At 50.0% G+C, this 22,149-nt stretch overlaps 1 protein-coding gene across 2 annotated transcripts in view; it reads right to left on the reverse strand.

Moving 5' to 3' along the window:
* Positions 1–7,263: 7,263 nt before the first annotated feature.
* Positions 7,264–22,149, reverse strand: part of SBK1 (SH3 domain binding kinase 1) — a 96,293-nt gene continuing 81,407 nt past the window's right edge. For both annotated transcript variants that reach the window (XM_019507583.1, XM_019507582.1), the window contains 2 exons: positions 19,748–19,950; positions 7,264–16,448 (listed from right to left, as the gene is read on the reverse strand). In XM_019507583.1, the coding sequence (XP_019363128.1) occupies positions 15,660–16,448; positions 19,748–19,950 (992 nt within the window). In that variant the 3' untranslated portion in view covers positions 7,264–15,659. The remainder of the gene's footprint in view (positions 16,449–19,747; positions 19,951–22,149) is intronic.

A 22,149-nucleotide genomic window follows, 5' to 3' on the forward strand; every position in this document is an offset into this window, starting at 1 on the left:
AGATGGACAGACAGATGCAGGGAGAGGTGGGGGTTGCCAGGGAGACAGCCAAAGGAAGGCCAGAAGAAATGGGGCTTCTTAACAGATCGTTTCAAAAGATGGCAGCTGGGGAAGTGAAGGGAATTATGGGAGCTGGAGTAACCTGGAGCACAGCACTGCGAGAGACAGGGTGGGGATGAGGAGAGAAGGCCTCTACCAGGAGTATGCATATCCTAATCTCAGAGCTGGGGGCTGCAAATGGAACCTGTCCCAAAAAGGAATGTGACAGATGCCTGTATCCAATACTTTATGTACCATGCACACGGCTGAGGCGGGCTCACTTAGCTGCTCCTAGGCCAGAGAGAAGGGTAGGAGATGGGTTTGACATTTGCATTTCACATCCTTATGCTAATCAAATTTGTGGGAGGAAGGGAGAGATCAGGGCAAGCTTGAAAATTACCCAGGCAGCTTGCCTGACCTCAAGAGTAACCCTCAGAGCGGAGCTCCATCTGCTCCCTCCTTTATGAAGTTCCATGCATGCTCAGGGGCTGTGCAAGCCATCCCTGAGGTCTCCCACATGATCTTGATGAATTGGAGGAGTCAGGAAAATGAGATTCATAGAGAGAGATGGGGGGAAGGGGGATCATCTAATGCAGTCATAATGGGCTCAGGGAAGAGCTGCTGGTGGGGCGAGAGGGCGAGAGAGGGAATCACAGAGACCTATCTCACGGCTTGCATCAGATGATGGATGGAACAGGAGTCAACAAGGCTGCAAAACAGCAGATGATACACAGGCATTGTGCGCTGTCTCCCTCCTTCTGTCTGAGCATTCGGTATCTAATTTCTCCCTGTCTGATTGCCCTCTCTTCAGTGGCTCCTGCCTAATCTGTCTCTAGTTATCCCTACATAATTTCTACCTACCTATTTACTTTTTATATCTAATCTCTCTCTCTCCCTCTAATCTCTGCTTCACAACTTGTCTGCAAACAAATGACTGCTGAAATACCTATAGGCTCTTAGTTATTTCTATGCAAACCTGCAGGTGAACAGTCACCACAGATTAAGAACCAGACTGGACCAGTGCTGTTTGGTTCAGGTCATCAACAGTTTCCAAGCTGAAAATAAATCTGTCGAGTCAAACAAAATGTTTCCTTTGGAGTGATTCAAAACATTTCCTTTCACTTTTCACCATTTTAGAATAAAGTAGGGTGAACGGAACTGTAGAAACAAAAATCTTAAGATTGAAAAAGCAAAATATTTTGCTTCAGACATGTAAAAATGTTTCAATATTTTCTGAATTTTGGGGGGTGGGGGTGGGGCAGGAGCATAGTTTTCTAACTCGACAGTTCCATGAAAATTACTTGAACCTGTAAAATGTTTCCATGTTGCTGAATCTGCCTCTTTTGCCAAAAAAGTTTCATAGGAAAAATCAAGGATGGGTTAAACTTAACATTAATGTAATCAAAAACCCTTTTCATCCCCAATCAGAACATCCAGACAAGCTTGCACTAAAGCAGCTAATGTTGAGAAGGGAAGCAGCTTACTATTTCACTGCCAGCTTGCCTGTATTACTCTCACACCCATCAGCTGTGGGGATAGCAGGTCTTGTACATTATGAGCTATATGGCTATTCTGCTCTGGTTAAAGCAGCAGATTTCAAAGAAGACCTATACAAATGGAGCAGATTTCAGGGAAAGGCAGTGAAGTGCTAGGAACTCTGGGATATGAGTATAAAGGGTAAGGGGGCTGGGCATGCTCTAAGCAGGGCAGAGGTGCCTACCAGCATGAGATCAGCTTCCTAGAGACAATGCAGACATAATCTTGCCTTGTGCAAAGGCTGCAGCTTTGTCTTGCTGACTGGCTGGTTCCTTTGTTTGGTCTGAGATCAGAGAGATTCACTGCATTTCCGCAGACCAAAAATGTACCTTTACACAAACTAAATCCAGAGCTTTTCATTTAGATGCCCTGCCTGGCCTGTCTACAGCCAGTTTCAGAGGCAAGTGAGCTGGCAATTGCTTGGGACCCCAGGCCACGGGGGGCCCTTTGGGCTATGTTAGTATAAGTTATCCAATGCACAGGTTGGGGGATGGAAGGTCTCATGTCTTAGCCTCTTCCTAGGATCTGCAGGAGTCTATGGCTGGACCTGGGTGTATCTATGCTGACCTAAATGTTATATAGCACTCTGACATCTGTTGGGGGGTGGGGAAGAAGAGTGATAGGACCAGGTCACCCTGTGCAGTACAGATACCATGTGAGGGACCAGGAGCTACACCCTGGGGGCCTGCCTTGGCCAGATTATGCCAGCTCCATGTCGAGTAACCAGGGTAGTCAGAGCTCACCCCCCAGGTTCCATAAGATCTTCTCGGGTGTCCTACCCCCAGCACTGCCTGCAACAACCACAGGGTAAGCAACTGGGGGGCTCACCTCTTCCCCCGCTGCTAGCATCATGCTTCATTGTTTGACTTCTCTGTAACCCCATTGGCATTATCTAAGTGTTAATCTCACTAACTTCCCTATGAAATAGATGGTTACCTAAGGGCCCTATTTTTCATATGATTTTGAAGGGAGATTTATTACCCCTCATCTACAGATGGACAAACTGAGTCACAGAGACCACTGAAGCTGAACTGGGACAGGAACCCTCCTCTCTTGTACCCAGCCCAGAGCCCTCACCACCAAGCCAGATGTGTGCTAAAATGAGAGGTGCTTTAGGAAAAAATGTCACAATGGTGGAAAGGTGTCTGAGAAGTTTGATGCTGTGATTGCACCATGGAGGTGAATAACTAAGGGATGCAGCCCAAGCATTGTGCTCTGCACAGATACTCTGGCCCAAAGCCCCACCTGCTGATTTGTGAGAAAAACATTGATCATGTCATGAGAAAAGCGTATGATGCAAGCACACAGGAGGCCACAGGTAAAACTCTCTGCATCTTTCATGCTCATTTCATGTATTTCTTGGTGCAATGCGCATGTTTGTGTATCTTTATACTATCGTGATATGAGATAGATAATATACATTTTAAAACTAACAGGAGAAAGTACATGTTTAGGCAATATGTAGTTAACTTACGGACTTCATTGCCATAGGAGGTGGTGGAGGCAGATAGCACAGCCAGGTTCAAGAAGGGACTGAATACATTCATGGATGATGGATCTATTAACGGCTATTGAACAGAATAGCTGGAGGTGTCTCCTCTGGCATCTCTAACCCAATAAATGGTGGGTGCCAGGCAGGATACTGAGTAGGGGATAGATCTAGACATACCCAGTTCAATGATCTCCCTGTACAGAATCCACTTCTGTCACTGTCAGAGATGGAATGGACCACTGAGTGACCCAATCTGACTCTTCTTATGTTCCTATGTTCATCTCGTGAAATATACTTATCATACCATGTGTGCCTGAGCTAGGATGCATCTGGAATACATACACTGTAATACCAACAAAGTCTTCCACCAAAAGGGGCAGAATTGTCTTCAAGTCAATCATGTTTCCAAAGCTGTAGTGTCATGTTATGATGAAGTGAACGTAAGGGAAAAATACAGCAGGACAAAATAGGGCCAGTGGCAGAGCCCGGAGCCTCCAAAAGCATCATGTGAAGGAGGAAAGCCCCAGGGGTTATGCAGCATCAAAGCCATGCAACAGTGGTTCTGTTAGAACAAGGGGAGTTTGTCCCAGAAAGTGAGATAGTGCTGGGGAGAGGAGACGTGCAGATGAGGAGACACAGGCAGCAAGACCAGTCATGGGAAAGGTGGTATGTCAATGGAGGAGGGAATGAGCCAGGCACAGAGACCCAGAATGTGTGTGCCCTCAGTCCACAGAGCATCCCTGGCACCTGCTGTGAGTCCCCTGTGCTTCCATCTCAACTTCACACATGCACTCAGAACGACACACAACCCCCCAGCAGACTCAGAGCAAACTGGTCTGTAGGGTTAGCCAATCCCTTCCATTGTGCCTGTAACCATTTATCTTCAGGGGATGGTAAAGCGCTTGCCTCTCCTTTTCCTATACTCCCCGCCCCAACCCCAGCTATCATTTCCATTTCCCCAAGAAGACTTTAATGAAATCTGCCCTTAATTAAATCCACATTCATTTGCATAATTACCAGGAAATTGAAATTAGCCTGTGGACGTGGCTTGAATACATTTAGCTTGAATCAATCATGAGTAGGATGAGGGGTGCATGGGTGATGTGGCGATGGGGTCCAGCCAAGCACAACATTCATTCTGGCCAGGGGGCCACGTATGAAGGGACCCTAAATTCCAGTCACAGCAGCATTGTCTATGCCCCTCTCTCCTGACCAGAAGCACTCCTGGGCTCCTCCCTCTGCTAGCCCAGTCCTGGGCTCATACATGGCTAAAATAGTGCCCTTCAGTCCTGACCCACAGCCCCAACCTACTGTACCAGCACAGCCCATTCCACCCTTGCTCTGTCAGAGCCCCTCACTTCTGGTTGTGATCTTCCATGTTGGCACTTGCCCCAGATGGATGGTGGTGTTGTGCTTCTGCTCCCCATCAATCTCCAGCATAGCCCAAGGCACTTGGCAGCTTGAGAGAGCTCAGGAGAATTGGCTCAGCTGTCACTAGGGCTGGACAAGCGACCATGAATACCCATATGAGCCCTCATGTAATGAGCCGGCCCTGGGAGACATGCTCAACCCCTTGCGCACACAGGTTCCACCAACCCTGGAACAACCCCTTGGACTGGCACCAAAGCTTGTGAGAAGCAAATTTCAAAACTGAGGGTTGAGGAAGCACGCCTACTGCCATCCAATCCGGAACAAGAACTGCACCATGTGACTTTATCAGACCAATCACAACCAAGGAGGAATGCTTGAATTTTGAATACTCAGTGCCAGCTTGTAGAGGAAACAACTGCAAAGGGTCAGTCTTCTGGTGGCTTTGAATGATGAATGAGTTGGAGCAAACAGCAAACTACTCATGGACATGGCACTGCCTGAGGAAGAAACTTTATGTGCTATTACTAACTCTCTAGTTCTTCAGATCCAGTGACTTCCAGCACCTCCCTCCTTCACTCCCCCATATATCAGGGGCAGCCCCTCATTCCTACAGGACCAAGTCAGGTGTTGGGAAGCCATGTGACTCTTATGATTCTCTGACTTCCGGCAAAAGCAGAGCTCAGGTGCATTTTCATACCAATACATGCTCTGCCCTGTGGAGCACTGGCACTGCTGGGTTAACCAGGGTAGCTAGATGAAAGATGTGGACAACAAGGGTTGCCCATGTCTGAATACAGACCTCAAAGCCAACCATTCTGCACCCCCTCCCCAGTTGTGGAGAACCAGCCAGCTGCCCCAAGGAAGCTTCTGGGGGAAGGAGTTTCTGAAGAGCTGGGAGGTGGGATGAGGTAGAAGGTGGCCTTCTCTCACTCTGCTCAACATGCTCAAGCCACCAGGCTCATCCTCCTTGCAGCTAGGCTGTTTGCATCCTCATAACTTTTCCTAGCTGGCAACTCCTGTTAGCCAAGAGGGTAGAGTGGAATGACAGGAATGAGAGAGCTTACATTGTCATTCCTATTTTGCTCTTGCTCTCTGATTGAGAGATGCTGGAGGTGTTTGGGCGCTAACTGCTCAGACAGAGGTGCCATTTCTGCTCCCAGTCTTCTCAGGAGCGTTGTTCATTAAATGAACTTCAAGGGATTCTTCCAAACTAGTTTTTCCAGTCTTATACAGCTTTGGACCCATTCTCTAGGTGAAGGTGTCAACCAGCATGAGATCAGCTTCCTAGAGACAATGCAGACATAATCTTGCCCGGTGCAAAGGCTTGCAGGTTTGTCTTGCTGCTCAGAGGTGGTCATCTGGACCTTGACTGGCTGTTGCTGACTAGAAGCCAGCCTGGTCTGGCTCACAGACAAATAGCTTTGGTCACCCACGTAGCTGAGTGAAGCGGGAAGCACCACACAACAACTGAATCCAGAGAAGAACAGGACAACTCCTTTCATGGAAGTTGGATGTTTCCTGCCTTTGGGATAGTCCTGGCTACCAGGGGATCCCCCTAGTACAACAGTATGACCTCAGATGATGTATTCCCTGGGTTACCCAGAAAGCTCTGGTTTTCCTAAAGTGTGTATGTACACCTAGCAGAGACATCATTACACTGTCCCAGCTGCAGTACAAACTACTGGCTGCCAGCCCTTCCCACTCCTGGTACCCCTATTCCTAACTAGGCCTTTTTGTCATGGCCCTAGAATTAGCAACTTTGCAGTCAAGGAGATTGGATGGCCCAGCAATGAACAGGGTCAAATCCCACTTGAAACTTTCTCCTTATGAAATGGGCTGTTGGTCTCAGGCTACTTTGCAATGGCACAGGAATCTACATCCCTTGCAATCACCACTGCACCTGGCTGACAGTGCCTCCACAAAGGCCAACAATTTCATAGATTTCATAGATTTTAGGGTCAGAAGAAACCTATTAGATCATTGTGTCCGACCCCCTGCCCTGGGCAGGAAAGAGTGCTGGGGTCACATGACCCCAGCCGGGTGTTTGTCCAATCTCCTCTTAAATACCTCCAAGGAAGGGGACAACTCCACCTCCCTTGAAAGCATATTCCATATTTTGGCTACCCTCACTGGAAAGAATTTTTTCCTGATGTCCAATCTAATTGAATGGGATTTGTGCCTAATGCATAGATGGAGACTTGGAAAATTTGGATTCAGTTACTAGCGCTGCTACTGACTTCCTGTGTGACCTTGGGCAAGCAATTTAATCTCTCCAAGCCTTGCCTCCCTGTAGGAAAAATGGCTATAGTATCCTTTTTTGTTTAGGAAAATGTAAGATCTTCAGGACAAGGTCACACAATTGAAGCTGGGGAAATTCAGGAGAAAAATGTTCTTTTCCTAAAAGAAATAAAATACTTAAAGTTGTAGAAAATTGAAAAATTGAAAACAGAAATACTTCTTGGGTCAAATAAAATATTACACTTGAATTTTGAGCTGTATAAAAATATGATTTTTTCTAAATAATGGGAATTTTGCAACAAAAAGTTCTGTCAGACTGAAAACAGGTCAGGCTTAAAATGCAGAATCTAGCTGTTTCAAATTATTCAGCATGGCTCATTTTTCCTAAATGAAAAAAATCAGCAAAATCTGCACATATTTGTAAACATTTTGTGGTCACCGAATTTTTGTTTCTTTTGCCCCCCCCCAACATAGAATGAAAAAATCTCACCCAGCTCTGATATCATGTCTTCATGCAGCATCTCACACAATGCTCTTAACTGGGGCCTCAACACATTACTGGCATGCAAATAAGAAGTGAAAATGAGTAGAAAGAAATACTTTGATTCATATTCAATGTAAAATAGATAACAGGTGAAACCCCATCCTTCTTCTTCCCTCCACAAAGCAAATATTGGGGCCTGGCCGATCTGACTTTTTTTAAATGATCTGTTCCAACATAGTAGGGAAAATGGCTCCATCCTGCACACATCTGTGTACAAACACACGCGCCTACATGCCCATCCCTAGGGAGTGCGAGTGATGTGTAAAAAAACTAAAAGCACTTCTTGGGCTAGATTGCACGTTGGTTCCCCCCACCCCACTCCCAGTGTTTTTAGTTTGTAGCAATTGTCCTCAATATAGAATTAAATAACACATTTAAAAACCTCCTTCTCACAAGTCAAAGCACTGCAAAGTATTTACAGACACGTCTTGTTCTCATTTTATTTTTGTTGTTTGCCTGGTTTCCCTGCTCCGGGAGGGGTTGGAAGGAGTTGAACAACAGTAGTTTTTAGTTACTCTTCATTCCTTCAAGTCCCCTCTGCAGGTGGACAGAGCTTATACACCTGACCAGTTCACAATGCTAAGTCACAACACAACCAAGGGATGCAGTGATGCTTCATCGGGGAGGAGATTAACAAAAAGATTCCTTTCTGCACTGATGCTGCTGTAGACAACTGATTCCTTTGGGAAGAAAAGGGAAGGTTGTTGAGCCTTTACAACTAAACTATCCTTCAATCTCTCTGCATTTATCAGTCCCTGACAGTGATTTGTGTGCATTTAACCAATGTATGCGACTAAGCCATCTCCTACTCGTGCCAATGACCAAACTACAACTGACTTCAATAGGAGCAAGGCAAAGGCCTCAAAAAGAGCTCTCCGAATTTTCTGGGCCAGTTGCTGGCATGTTGAATGTCTGGTGATGTCTGAAATCTATGCAGGCTTCAGTGCATAGATTTGCTTATCAGATACTGATCAAATAACTAATGATGTCATGAACTTCTGTCCTAAATGCTTCAACCTGCTGAGGATCACTGCCTATGTGCTGAGCTGAGATGGACCCACCCAGGACATTTCCACAGCACTGCTGCTGCGGTCTCATGCAGGTGTAAGGGGGTTATCTCCAGAGACAGCCTGCTCTTGGGAGAGGCCTGGCCACATTTCTGCTCCAGAGATGGTTCGCCTTAGGGAAGCAGCCCGCCACCCAGGAGTACTGACAGGATCCCAGGGACAGGTGGACAGAACTGCCGAAAGGTGGTTGTTTAGGGTGGAAGCCAAGGCCTCCTGCGTGTTGTTACAGCACTGTATTAAAGGCTGTATCACAGGTCAGGAAGGGGGTGATAGGGCATTTGCTTGGTCACCATTACAGCAGGCAGGGAAAGCGTGCTGGCTTGGCCAAATGATTTTCTGGGAAACTGCTATCTCCCTGCAAACCCTTTTCCACAGTGGGATCCCAGGCCCTATACTTTGTGGCATCAGTTGGTGTCAAGATGGGCCTACCCCAAGAGACAGGATTGCCCTGCCAGGGGTGTTGCAGTGGAGGGGACCAACACCTTACACTGAAGCAGCTGGGACTTCAGCAGGCAGGGCCCTGGGAGAGATGCGCCATGCATCACTCTGTGACCGCAGCAGTCATGTGAGCCAGGTCTCAGCTACTGGAGAAGGTCTGGAAGGGAGCAAAAGGACCAAGGGGAAAGCCTGCAGGGGGATTTTGAGGAGGGATGAGCATCTGAGCAGAAATCTAGTCAGGAGAGCCCCACAGCTGGATGGCCAATCTGGATCATTTGGCTACTTGCCCTTTACAGGTTTCTTCTGGCTCAGTTGCCTCAGTTATGACAGCCAACCTTTCACCAACAAAAAAACAGAGCAAACTCCTGTTTTTTTGCACTGAGTCATGGGAGGCCATGTGGTAGCCCCCACTTGGAGTCCCTCATAGTCCTGTCAGCTGCCTCAGCCATCACATCAGCAATCCTCCTCTCTATTGCACTGGCTTTGTGAAGACAGAGCTGCAGCAAGGCCACTAAGGAGATATGGGACTACGTGCTACTGGCAGATGAGAATGATCTTCTTCAGCTCAAGTGAAGAAAGCCTGGGCTCCTCGTGCCACTGCCCCAGAAGGATCTGGGACCGAAACCAGCTTCCCCAGTAACGTGCGTGTTTAGAAGTAGTAACAGTGTCTGTTGCGTGCAACATGTTCATACTTTACCATGTCCTCTGAATGATGCAACAAAGTGAGGTTATCAGAACCGGCCAAGAGATGACACGTTTTTGGTTGACATTTCACATTTGCCTGGAAAAATAAAATGTTTGCAAAAGACAAATAAACCCAGGTCCTGGCCTTTCAACCAGCTCAAGGGATCAGCAGGTTCTGAAAGCAAGAGCCAGCCCTTGTGGAAAGCTGATTATTTCTTTTTTTGCTGGAGGAAAATTTTCCTCTGAATAGGAGAGAACAAACACAACACTCCCGGGGGAAGCACCACTGCATCGTCACAACAGGAAATCACTTTTTATTTTTTTTTAAAAAAGGCTCTACTGCCATCAAGATTTTTTGCTTTTATATATTTTTGTTGTTTTTTTGTCATTTTAATGGGGTTTTTTTCTTTTCAACAGTGACAGAAACTGAGGTAACATCTGTAACACTATAACCTCTCCTACAGGGAAAAGGTCCGAAACCCGACAGCCAAGGGAATTTAAAAAAAAACCCCAACAGCCTAACAACAACAACAACCTCAATGGAAAAATATCACACACACACACACCCCCCTGAAAACAAAATAACTGACCAGAAAAATTAAAAAGGTCTATGTGGTGGTTTTAATTCCTTATCTACATTATTGCACGAAAGATCGAGGACACTGAGGGGCCTAAGGCAAAAAGGAGAAATTGCGGCTAAAATATCTAAGTCTGTGCAATGCTACTTCTAAAAAAACCATTAGCCCTGGATGCCCCAGAGCACAGTGGGGTGACACCAAGAGAGGCGAATGACTTCCATTCACCTAAAACACCCAGACGCGGACTGTGGAGATGGGGTGGGGCGATCACATCAGGGAGGGAGGGAGAGAGGGAGGGAGGAACTGCTGGGGCCAGTGACCCCAGAGAGGTCAGCGATATGGTGGTCAGCAGATGCTAGTCTGAAGGGTAGGAGAGGAGCTTCTTGGATGCTGTTCCTTCCTCACCAGGGACAGATATTCATTTGGTTGGATCAGTCCTGCCAGGGACAGAGCAACGGTCAGTCATACTAGGTCCCCTAGGATCCCATACCCAGAGGCCATTGACAATCACTACCAATGTTTCAGCAGGCTGAGGGAGGGAGGCCGGGGCTGAGTGTGTGCTATGATTAGTGATGGTTATACAAGAGATGCACCCTTGCTTTCCACTAGGATCCAGTGGAAAAGGCTGCTGGGCATGCCCCTGCGTACTGGGTGTGGGGTCTGGACCATGGCGAGCCACCTGCCCTGCATCTGTTTGTAAACTGCTGTTGCTTCTTAGTAGCATTATAGCCCTTTGTATGGTAAGTTTCAGAGTCCAGGAGGGAGACACTGTGCCCAGAGTCCAGATCAGAGGGAGGTGGGGATGGTGGGGGCACCCACCTATGCAGCGACTAAATTAGCCTACTTTGAGCTGCTTCAATCCACTCCCCTGCAGTAGTCATCTCTACAGCTCTTGAGGGAACACAGGCAGCTGAGCATAGCTTTAAGCCAATCAAGTCCTCATTAGGGCAACCCACAGTGGTGGGGCTGACCCTGACAGAGCTAGGACAGGTGGAAGGTCACTCAGTGCCCACATCACAAGCCACTAGGGACATGTAGAGCCAGTTGTACAGAGAGGACTTCTCTTTACTGCAGTTAGCCCAGGCCCTCACTCTGAGTGACCCATGTCCACATACAAGATTTGGGACCCTAATATTATACCACTTTACCCCCTGGCTAGCTGGCCTTTCTGAGCTAAACCTAATGTGTTTAAACCCATACTATATTATGAAGATGCCAACATGGAGGGTCCTCTGGCACATTTCCAGTTTCCCAGCCCCAGAGAGACCAAGTTCTTTCCCAACTCACACCTAGAAGTGGCTAAACTCCTGGCAGATATAAGAACAATGGGACAGGCCCCCAGAGGTCCTGGTGACATGCAGAGAGCAGTGCAGCACTCGTATGGACTCGCTCAAGTAGACACACTCAAGTCTGGCAACTCAAACCCAAGTTAAACCAACCTGGTGGCTCACTTCAGAGCATCAACCCCCTGAGGAAAAGTTGCCATGAAGGCAAATCCTGCAGCGTAGGGCAGAGGGAAGGACGAAGGAACATGTCAGATCAGTAATGACCACAGAGGTGACTGAACTCCACTTGCCTGGCCTGGATTTTTAGTCCCTGATCCAACAGGATCCCTTTGGTACATGTGCCTGATTAGGGTAGTGCTCAAGGAAAGAGTTCAGCACCCAGCCCCTCTGAAGCCTCAGGTCAGGGAAGGAGCTGGGAGACAGCAGTCTGGAGTGGCAACTCCCTGCATGTCCTGTTCCCAGGGAAAGCCAGAGCCTTACACACAGGCAGATAACACCCCTGAAAGACATGGGAAGGGCTGGCTTCCCTGCACAGGCACTTCCCAATAAATAGCTCTCACTCCCACAGGCCTTTCCTAGATCTAGAGCACAAGCACACATCAGTCCAATCCACCCCCAGTGCTGGATATCCTTCTTTGAGCATAGCCACAGCAACACTCCCCTCGCCCCATTATCCAGGCAGGTTCCATGGGGCTTGCTAGGGCCATCCCGGGCAGTGCGAATCAGGGCAACCACCCCAGACCCTGTGCTTTGGGAGGTCCTGCAGAGCCAGACAGAGCGGCGCAGCAACTGCGCTGCTGCCTGCTTCACGTCCAGCCTCTCAGCATCCCTTCCCCGCCAAATCTGCTGCCAAACCTGGCACCTCTGGCCACTTGGCCCTCCCCCTACTGAATCAGCCGCCAGCTTCCTCGCGTCTAGGGGCAGGGCCCCGCACAGGCTGATTTGCCCCAGGCCCTGCACCCTACTCGGGTCGCCTCTGAGGATTGCCCTTCATCTGCTCATCCAAACAGAGGTCACTCTGGCCTCAGATTAAAGATTTGGGAGCTCACACACAGATGTCCACATGTGCATGAGCGACTGCACATTCCTTACACATCTCACTCCCATATGTGCATTGCATGTCTAACACACGTATACACTTGCCTACACAGGTGTGAAGCTACTCCACTGATAAACTCCATAAGGACAATCTCTACTGGGGCTTCGACATTACTAAGGAGCTGGATGGAACCGCCATCCCTTTGCAGCCATGCGAGTAGCAGCAGAGCCACATGTAAACACATGGGCTGAGAGCAAGGAAGGGATCACAGTTCTCACCTTCTCTCTCATGCTAGGGGAATAAGGGGCCTGTACGCACCCAGGGCTGTTAACCTTGTGACTATGAAAGCAAGGTGACTATCTCAGGGGGTTGTTTTCATACCGTTTCCAATTCTTGTTACCCAAATACCTACAGCTACTGATCTAGATATGCCCATACCCCTAACTCATAGTTTCTCCCTGAGGCTTCCATGGGCATGGGCTGGGCTTCCAAGCAGAATCCCTATTATGTGAGGCAACTGCAGCAGAGAGTGCTGTGCTGGGCCCCACCACAGAGCTAGAAGGGCAGCCAAACCTGGGCCAGAAGCTGCCTAGTGGCTTCACGTGGTTGGTTCAAGCTGAAGTGCCCCAGAGCAGCAGTGCCCACCCAGCACAGCCTCCTGCTTCACAGCTATCTCCCTGCAGCCCCATCCAGCCTTTTATGTCCCCTTTCCCAGCTCCGGCCTCTACTATGTGTCACCCAAAGCTCATCTGTGCATGGATCCCACCACACCTGCCAGAGCCACTGACTTCCTGCTCTTTCCCATCACCCTCTACTGTTCTACTGCCTCCAGTTTGTCATGGCAACCATCAAGATGCTTATCAGTTTTCCCTCCTCACACTGGGGTTGGGGAGAGGTCTGCCTCCTTAGAGTGCTACAGTGCCAGAAGGTTGAGGGAGCATGGTTCCCCCCTACCCTCATCTAGTCCTTATGCAAAGAGTATATTTTCAAAGGGATGACTAAGAGGTGCAAGAGGGTACTTGGGGTGGGAAGGGTAACAGCAAAGACAAAGAGGTAGGGGATGGTTGGAGGACCAGGGACCTCTGGAGATGCTTGAGCTGTCCTCTCCAAGGTTCTTCAGAAGCTGCCAAAGCAGGCCTGAAGGCAGAAACAACAAGTAGCTTGGTTTACAGTCACTGGGTATGCAGATGTATGCAGCCCAGCCTGAAATGTTTATGCAATTTTTTTTGCAAATTCGACATTGGTCCATTTGAGGATCCCATCCAGGCAAGTTTGGCTGTACTAACCCCCATGCCAATGCCTATGGATTGCTGTGGGAACCCAACCAAGATGGCTTGCTCTGGTCTGATGTCATTTATCCTGGCTCCCCACTTGGGTTCACCTCCTCCAGAGGGGCAGCCCCCTCAAAACCAGCAAGGGCCTTCTAGCCTGGGAAGCTAGTGTAAGGCCAAACCTTAATCAGGGTCTGTAACCACCCCTTATCCTGATACATTAGGGGTAGGCAATTATTTTGGGTGGAGGGCTGCCTACTGAGTTTTGGCAAGCCATCGAGGGCTGTATGACAGGCAGCCCAGGGCAGATAAATATTAATTTTCTAAATTTTTTAGGGGCCTTGTGGGCTGGATAGAATAGCTTGGCAGGCCACACCCAGCCTACAAGCCGCATTTTGCCCACCCCTGTGGTGTATCCACTCTGAACAGAGATGGCCTGGCACTGATTGCCAATAAAATCATGTCTTACCACTACAGCCATCAAGGAACACACTGAAGCTGTGGCTCCCCAGCTGCCCATGTCCCTCCAGTGAAGATAGGACAGGTTCATATCAGTGTCCCTTACAAGGTATCAGCCTTTGTCTACCTTGACCTGTTCCCCAAATTGGGGCCTGGTTCCCAAGTTGCCCACAGGGGCTCGAGACAAAGGATGCTCCCTTGTAGGGTGCTGACAACATGCCAGCTGGGCACAACAAGCCCAGTGCACGCAGACACATAGGAACACGACACTTGCTACATTGGTGGACACTGAGTGCTTCCCCCATTGGTGCAGAGCAGAGCCCTGTGCGCAGGAAGCTATCCCAGAATCTGTTGGCAGGAAGAGGAGCAGCAAGAGCTGGGGTTGCCCAAGCCCAGCCCTAGAATAGATGTGGGAGAGGCCTTGTCTGGGCCGAGACCAGCTCACTGGATACCACGGCCAGCTTCCCTTTTCAGACAGGATCCCCCAGGCTTATTTGCTTCCTCTATCTCCTGCCATCCATTATGGCCTCCCTCAAATAAGAGCCAGGATGGCAGTGAGAGTGCATGGGCAGGTGCAATGGGTACACCCTGGCCCAACTCTTAAACAACAAAGACTGGTAAACACCCCCACCTCCTGGAAAGCCTCCCCCATGTCCTGGGGTCATCAGCCTTCCCTCCCTTCTGGGATGCTTCCTTTTCCCCCATCCTACATGTCCACCTCTCCAGCCACCCCCATGAGGGAATCACACAAGGGTCTTGGAGACTGAGCCAGTGCAGGAAGGGAGCCAGCAAGAGTGAGGGCAGGTGTGGGATGCCAAGCTGCCACCATTCCCTGTGTGCCTAGTCTGTAGTTAAGCCCTGACCTGAGCCCAGATTTCTAACCATGGTCAGTACATGATTTACAGGGCAGGGAGAGTGCCCAATTTGCATATCAAGCCCTGACCATGACAGGTGCCCTTGGGAACCTAAAGAATCCCAGGTCTGCTGCAGCTCCACCCCACACCGCTCCCCACCCACTATAAGCCTGCACAATGGCTGCCAGACCACACATGCAAGACCCAATGCCATTTCCCTTCCTCCCACTTCTGTCCCACCCTCTTGTTCTCCCCCTGCTCTCATTTTGTTGTTTTGGTGAAAGGTCCCACCCACCCCCAGAAACAGTAGGACTGTTGGCTGTCCCGTGCTCTGTCAGCCCAGCAGAGGAAGGGCACGTGCGGTGTGGAGAACGCAGGGAAGTAGCCCCGCTCTAGTTGCAGATGGCGTGAGGAGGAGGGAGCTCTGAGCCACCAGGCTGTTCATGGTCCTTCCTGGCAGCCAGTCTACGCCCCCTCTGTTGGGCTCCCGGCCCCCAGTGTCCAGTCTACACTCTGGCCTTACCTACAGTGGATGGATATATGTAGCATCCTTAGTATTATTGAGTTATTGTTAAGTTTTTTGTTTGTTTGTTTTTTTCTTTGGGAGACATGGATCCTGGTCCCTAATATAAAAGGAATTCCCTCCCCCATCCCCCTTTGCCAGAGGGGTGGGGGGCAGTGGGACTGACATCATGTCTGCAGGCTGTACAGAGCAGAGCCATGCCATGAGGACTGTGACCCCCCCCATTCCTGCCACCTCTCATCAAACGCAAATCTCTATTGCTGTGGCCAGGACCATCTGCCCTTTGCCTTTGTCTTGCCGGCCATCTGTCCTCCCTGTTCCCCCTGGGGAGGACAGGCCTGGCTCTGAGGTGGAGAGCCGAGGCCCGCTGCCTTCCGTCAGGATGGTCCTCTTGAGTGGGGTGGGGGTACAGGAGCTGGGTGTCTCATGGCGGTGAGAGCCAGATGAGAGCTTGTCACCAGCATGTTTGCGGGAGCGGTAGGAGGGCCTGCGGCGCACCTCTGACATCAGATCGTACTTGATGAAGTAGAAGACCTCCTTGACAGGGCAGCGTTTCTCGGGGTCCAGGGCCAGGAGGCGTTGGAACATGCGCAGGGCATTGTCTGTGAAGCGCCTCCACTGGGAGGGCAGGCCGGCCAGGCGCCCCTTCTGCCACCGCACAAACTCCTCAAAGAAAGTGTCCGTGGTGGAGGCTGCCTCCCAGGGAAAGTTGCCAGTCAGGACACAAAAGATGAGCACGCCAAAGGCCCACACATCAATGCTCATGTCCACAGTGAAGCCCTCAGCCCGGCCGGCCTGGCAGACCTCGGGCGCTGTGTAGGGGATGGTGCCACTGATGCGCTTCACCCGGCAGCCCACCTTGCGTGTCATGCCAAAGTCAGCTAGCTTGACCCGGCGGCAGTCACGGTCAAAGAGCAGTACGTTCTCAGGCTTAATGTCCCGGTGCACCAGGTTCTTGCTGTGCATGTAGTCCAGGGCCAGGCCCAGCTGCTGCACACAGCGCTTCACCATGTCCTCAGGGAGACCCACCTGCAGGGGTACACACAGAAAAAGCATTAACACAAGTTATAGGAGGCCTGGGGGATTTTCTGCACTCATGATGCTGGGGGCCCAAGGACTGGCAGCAACCTGGTCCGATGCTCAGAACACTTGGAGTATTCCACTGTCCTCCAGGGCCCAGGCAGGGAGCAGCAGGGAAGCAAGCTGGCCCAGTGTGAAGGCAGTGGGAATCAAGCCACAGAGTTATCAGAGCTGAGGAACGAATGCCACACTGGCTCTCCTGAAGACTGCCCAGGCCATCAGCCCCCTCAGATGGCACGAGTGCCACATTAAACCACCTCCTGCTGCCTCAATATGTCCTCACTCGGGTGGAAAAGCATCACAACAAAATGGTTTGTGCCCGTGCTCCTGATCACTCGGCATGACTGAGCTTGCCATATCTAACCCTCCCTAGCACTGCCCAGAGTGGGCCTTCCACACCCCATATCACTTTTGCATCTCTTTTCTAACTGGTATCTATGTAGGAATGAGATGCTCACACTGGGCAGCCTTGGCTGTCCTCTGCAGCCTGTCTCCTAACAGACCATTATGTCTCCTTCACGTCTCAATCTGATTTTCTGCTTCCCAAGTGCCTCACAGGTGGAAAGTGAAGATGAAGCTGCTGAGATGCATTTGTCAGTAAGGACCCTGTGCTTACATGAAACACCATTTCTAAGGGCTCCTCTTGGGAGGGACAGAGAAACTCTCTCAGCATGCCAAGCACTTTGGGGATAAGGAGACTGTGGTTAAATTGTTTCAGGCCATGCTTTCAGGGCACAGCATGTAGAAGCAAGTGCAAAATAACCTGGTACTGCCTTCAATTCCCATTTTTCCCTTTAATGGCATGAGGTTTTAGGCTGAAGCATCATTGCTTCCCACATGAAAGGAGGAAAATGTCAGACATAGAGGATATGAGGGGTAGAACAAGGCTACTACAGGGAAGCACAAAATCTCTGGCAAAGACCCCTGGTCCCAGGAGCCAGACTCAGAAGCCAAATGGTTGCAAGAATTCATTCAAGAGTTTCTCCCTGAAACAGACCAAGTACACAGCAAGTAAATTTGGAAATATACCTCAGCTTCTCTTCCTCCTCCTCCTCCACCCTGGGACTCTACTGATTTCTGGTTCTCCCCCACACACCATCAGCTGGGAATTACCAGGCATAAGGTAGAGATGGAGGTGGATGGGCTAATTTAAAGAAGAATTAAAGAGAGTTGGGCTAAGGTGTGGAGGAGAGATCACGGTGATCAGGCAGGAGCAGCAAAGGGTTTCATGAGGAGAGATAAGTGTTCAGGGAAGGTAGACAAAGTGGAAGTGAAGAAAGGCTCAGTATCAGGAGAAATACTTTGGGTACTGAGGCCCATGACGCTGTGCATTGAAAGAAATAAAGGCAGCTTCATTATTTGAGACATTTAGTAAAAACCAAAGCCCTAGAGAACAATCCTTCACTGCCCCATCATGGGTAGGGGGGATGAGATGAGCCAGGTGACCCTTCTCCATCACTAGCTTCCCCAATTATAGGGGAAGGACCCTGTCCACAAGCTAGGCGGAATTTTGGCAACCATCTTTCCCTTGAAAAGGAGTCAACCAACGGTTTCCCTCCCTCTCATGCCCATGCCAGGCTGCTTAGGTGGGGCTGTAGAGTTCAGCAGTAGCTGGGCCCCAATGTTTCTTTTCCTCCAGAGGGTAGAGTCCTGAGCCCCAGTTCTGATGCTAACATAAGCCTGGAGGCAACAGACCCCATCAGTGGTGTAGGTACAGTGGGGATGGGCAGGAAGAATGATTTCCTGGATTGTCATTTGCTTGACAACCACCACCTGGTCCCTCAGCAGACCATGGCAAGGTGTTCCTGCACAGGGCATGCCCCCAGCAGAGGGGGTTACAGCAGGGTGACCCCCCTGCATCAAAAGTCCCAGAAAGGGTGGTGGCATGGAGATTTTCCCCACTTCTACAAAAACCCGTGTGTGCCCCTGGAACCCATCCCCTGAGGACACCTCAGACAGGAGCCAAGAGAGACAGCACCCCTGCCCTCCCCTGAGCCAAGAGCAGGAACCAGTGCCAGCCTCACAATAGTCACAACTAGGGAAGGGGGCTCAGGATTCCCACTGGTGCTAGATTTTCCTGGGTCACCATGAGGAGGACATTTCAAGGACTCACCCCCCGCCATGCTCACACCCTGCCTCATCCTTGTTCCACAGCACCAGCTGAGACTACATAATCACATTTCCTTCTATGACTTTACATAAGATTTCATTACACTTCCAATTCAATTATGTCTAATTATATTTGGTCGTCCTTTCTCTTTCAATTCTCTTGCAGCTCTTCCTTTTCATTCCTTTATTCTCCCCTCACCCCTTGTTTGTTTCAGCACAGAAGGACAAATGTTTGCTGAGCAGGCAGAGCCACATCCATCCATACAGCTAGGTTCACCATCATCAAAACATGATCAAGAACCCCAGGCAGTCTCTTTCTCCTGAAACCTCCCTGTTTTTATTAGGATAATGAATCAGAGTCATTGATCTCTTATCTTCAACTACCACCTTTCTGGATACCAAAGTTCTTTGGAAATGCTGGAGATGGGGAACACTTCATCCACTGCTGAAATTGCAGCTCACTCTGGAGCTCAGCATGTCAATGTTTTAGCAGCACTGAGTGTTAAGGGTTTGGGGCAGTGAGCAACATATTGTGTCCAACTGAATCTGCAGAGAGTTTAAGTTGGAAGACTGCACTAACCTAAGGTAGTATGCAACAGCCTTGCTCTTGTAGCAGCAGCCATGGGCTCAGTAACAGGCAACAAGTGCTCATGGGCTCAGTTCACACCTCATCTAAATGCAAAGTGCCCCCAGGAGTGACACCTCCCTGCAGGTGTCCCAAAGCGATCTGCACTTGGGATGTTCACAAGCAATAGCTCCCCATTCACTCTCACAGGTGATTGTGTTACACACTCACCTTGCCCAGTCAAAGTGTCTCCACAAAGGGGAGAACCAGACCAAGGTACTCCTGAATGGGGGTAGCAGGAAGTCTCCCTTCCACGTAATTGCCAGAGCTGAGCCTCCTTAGTCTGCCAGCTCACATGAGGACAGATCTGTCTTTTGCTCCTAGCTCTCAGAGGGGCAGGGGAAGGGATCCTTGGGCAAGAACATCCTTGTGAGAAGGGAAGAGGGCAGGGTAGGTGGGGACAGTTTTAAATAAGGCCCATAGGCCTTAAAAGAACAGGCCCTGAGATGGCTCCAGGAGGAGGGAGGGAAAGAGAGAGGACAAACAACACCTTCTGAGGCTCCCCAACTGGTACCTGTGGTGGGATGATGTCAAAGAGGTCCCCTCCGGATGCATACTCCTGCGCGAAGACATAGCACTCCTCTGTCTCAAAGACTACATCAAAGACCTTTATGATGAACGGGCTGGAGGAGAGTGTGTTGGTGATGCTGAATTCCCGCAAGAAGTTCTTCAGCTTCGTCTTACTCTTGTTCACAAACTTCAGTGCCATCTTGGTGCCTAGGGGGGTGAAAGGGTAGAGGGTACAGCTCAACACACAGACGGCTTCTGCCAAACCCATTGTGGGGAAAAGGGTATTGTAGCCCCACAGGGTTCCCCAGAGGCACAGACCAGTCCTCCCAGAAGAGTCAACTGAAGAAGTTCCTTCTGGCCACTTTGTGCTGCTCCCCATGCCAGCCCAACTCTGTATGACCTTGGCCCTGGCCTGTCCCACCCCTGCCTGCTTCCTCTAGCTGATACCAGACTTTGAACAGAAGGGCTGAGGTTGTGGCCAGCTTCTGTGCAGAGATGCAAGGAGGGAGGGCTTCTCACCTCCCACTCAAAAGCCTTCACCCACTATAACTATCCCCTGTCACAGTGGGTTCCTGCTGAGGTTCTTTTTCATGGTCCCAATGGGCTGAGAGCAGCCCACAAGTACCATGTCTTCTGCATGAGGTACTGTGCAGAAAGAAATGCTGCAGCCTCAGCACACCTCAGAGCATGGCCTGACCAACACAGCAGGGTCCAAGGTGTGTGGGCCTGCTAGGGAACAGTCAGTGAAGTGGCACAGAGTGAACCCATGCAGCTGCAGGCCAAGGTGGGAGGGGACCAGCGACTCAGACCCACTGCCCCCCTCTGACACCCAGAATTAGGAGGATGCTCCCTGGCTGTGTGGCTGTCCCAGACTTGCCTCAGCTGAGAGGTAAGGACTCTGCCTCCCTCATCCTAGTGCAGTTTCCACAAGTGAAGCCTTTCTGCTCAGGTCTACCTTGTGAACCTGGGATGTGGCCTTTATTAGGCAAGGATAAACCCCCTTCAGATTCCTTCAGAGAGGTCAGGCCTGGTCAACACTAACTGAAGCTGAGGCTGAAGAGGGGGCCTCAGAATCATAGGAAACAAGGGTTGGACGGGACCTCAGGAGGCCACATCTAGTCCAACCCCCTGCTCAAAGCACAACCAGCCCCAACTAGATCATCCCAGCCAAAGCTCTGTCTAGCTGGGTTTTGAAAACCTCCAAGGATGGAGCTTCCACCACCTTGCTGAGTAACATGCTGGGGACCAATTCATCTGAGCCTCTTGGCTCAAAGATTTCCACAGAAGCAGGCCTCCCAGTGAGTTTCCCCACAATCCCTATCACTGGCATGGTGGCGAGGGGGACGGGCTCTGTACTGCCAGCCTGCACCTGCCAGGAGTCAAACCTATGTGTAATAGGAGGGGGAACAGTCAGGCCTCTCCCCAAACCTCAAAGGCCTATCTTTCTTCCAGGAGAAAGCCTCTCATTCCTCTGGGATCCTACAGATACCAGTCCATTGTCCCACTTCTAGTACCTGTGAAGTCTGTTGGATAACTATGCCAACACTTTTTCCATGGGATGATGCTGTGTACTCTGCAAGTTAACAACAGCTTATTCAAGTTAATTGTCAGTCATTTCCAGGACCATGCTGTCAGGCTATGTCCTCTCCCTGGCCACTGAGCAACAATGTAGCTCAGGAGGGCTACACCTGTAAAGATTTTTGTCCTGGGTTTTGACTCTGGATGAATGAGGACAGCCTAAAATGAGAGATCTGGTTACTGCCCAATAGGCCTGGCCTGTTTCTCAGACAGCTAATAGTCTCCTGGTCTATAAGGTTCACACCCACCCTGCCTTCTGCCTGAATCTCAGGTGGCTATGGCAGCAGTGCCACCTACTCCCTTCTGCTGGTCGCTCACACCAGCATGCTCAGCACCCTGACTACCTGGGCACTGCTGAGCTGTCAGCATGCTCTCCTTGCCCACATACTACCTAACCACTACTATTGGTACCAGCCTTTCAAACCTGCCTTTTAACCATTTCTGGTCTTCATATAAATCCTTACACTGAGCAGCCCTGGACAGAAGGGCTGTGCTGGTCAGTCACTGCTCCATGAGGCCCTCTGAGGATGCAGTGTGGCTCTGTGCTCCACTAAGGAGCCCACACCTGGTCAGCACTAGATATTCTCTACCCCTACATACATGTACCCCCAAGCCCTACACCCCAGCATGTCAGAAAGTCTATACTCTGGAATGCCCTGCACTGCCCTATGCATCCCAGTATCTCTGATGCAAAAACCCCATATCCTTCCATATACCAATGCCATAAATACCCATATCCTAGTCTACATCCACACCCTACAGTTCACCCTCCTGAGAAATCAGCCCTCTGATCCATTAAATTGAGCTGCACCTGAAGTGAGTCAGCAT

This window comes from Gavialis gangeticus, unplaced genomic scaffold (genome assembly GCF_001723915.1).
Source record: "Gavialis gangeticus isolate Ggan-Ray unplaced genomic scaffold, GavGan_comp1, whole genome shotgun sequence".
Lineage (NCBI taxonomy): Eukaryota > Metazoa > Chordata > Crocodylia > Gavialidae > Gavialis > Gavialis gangeticus.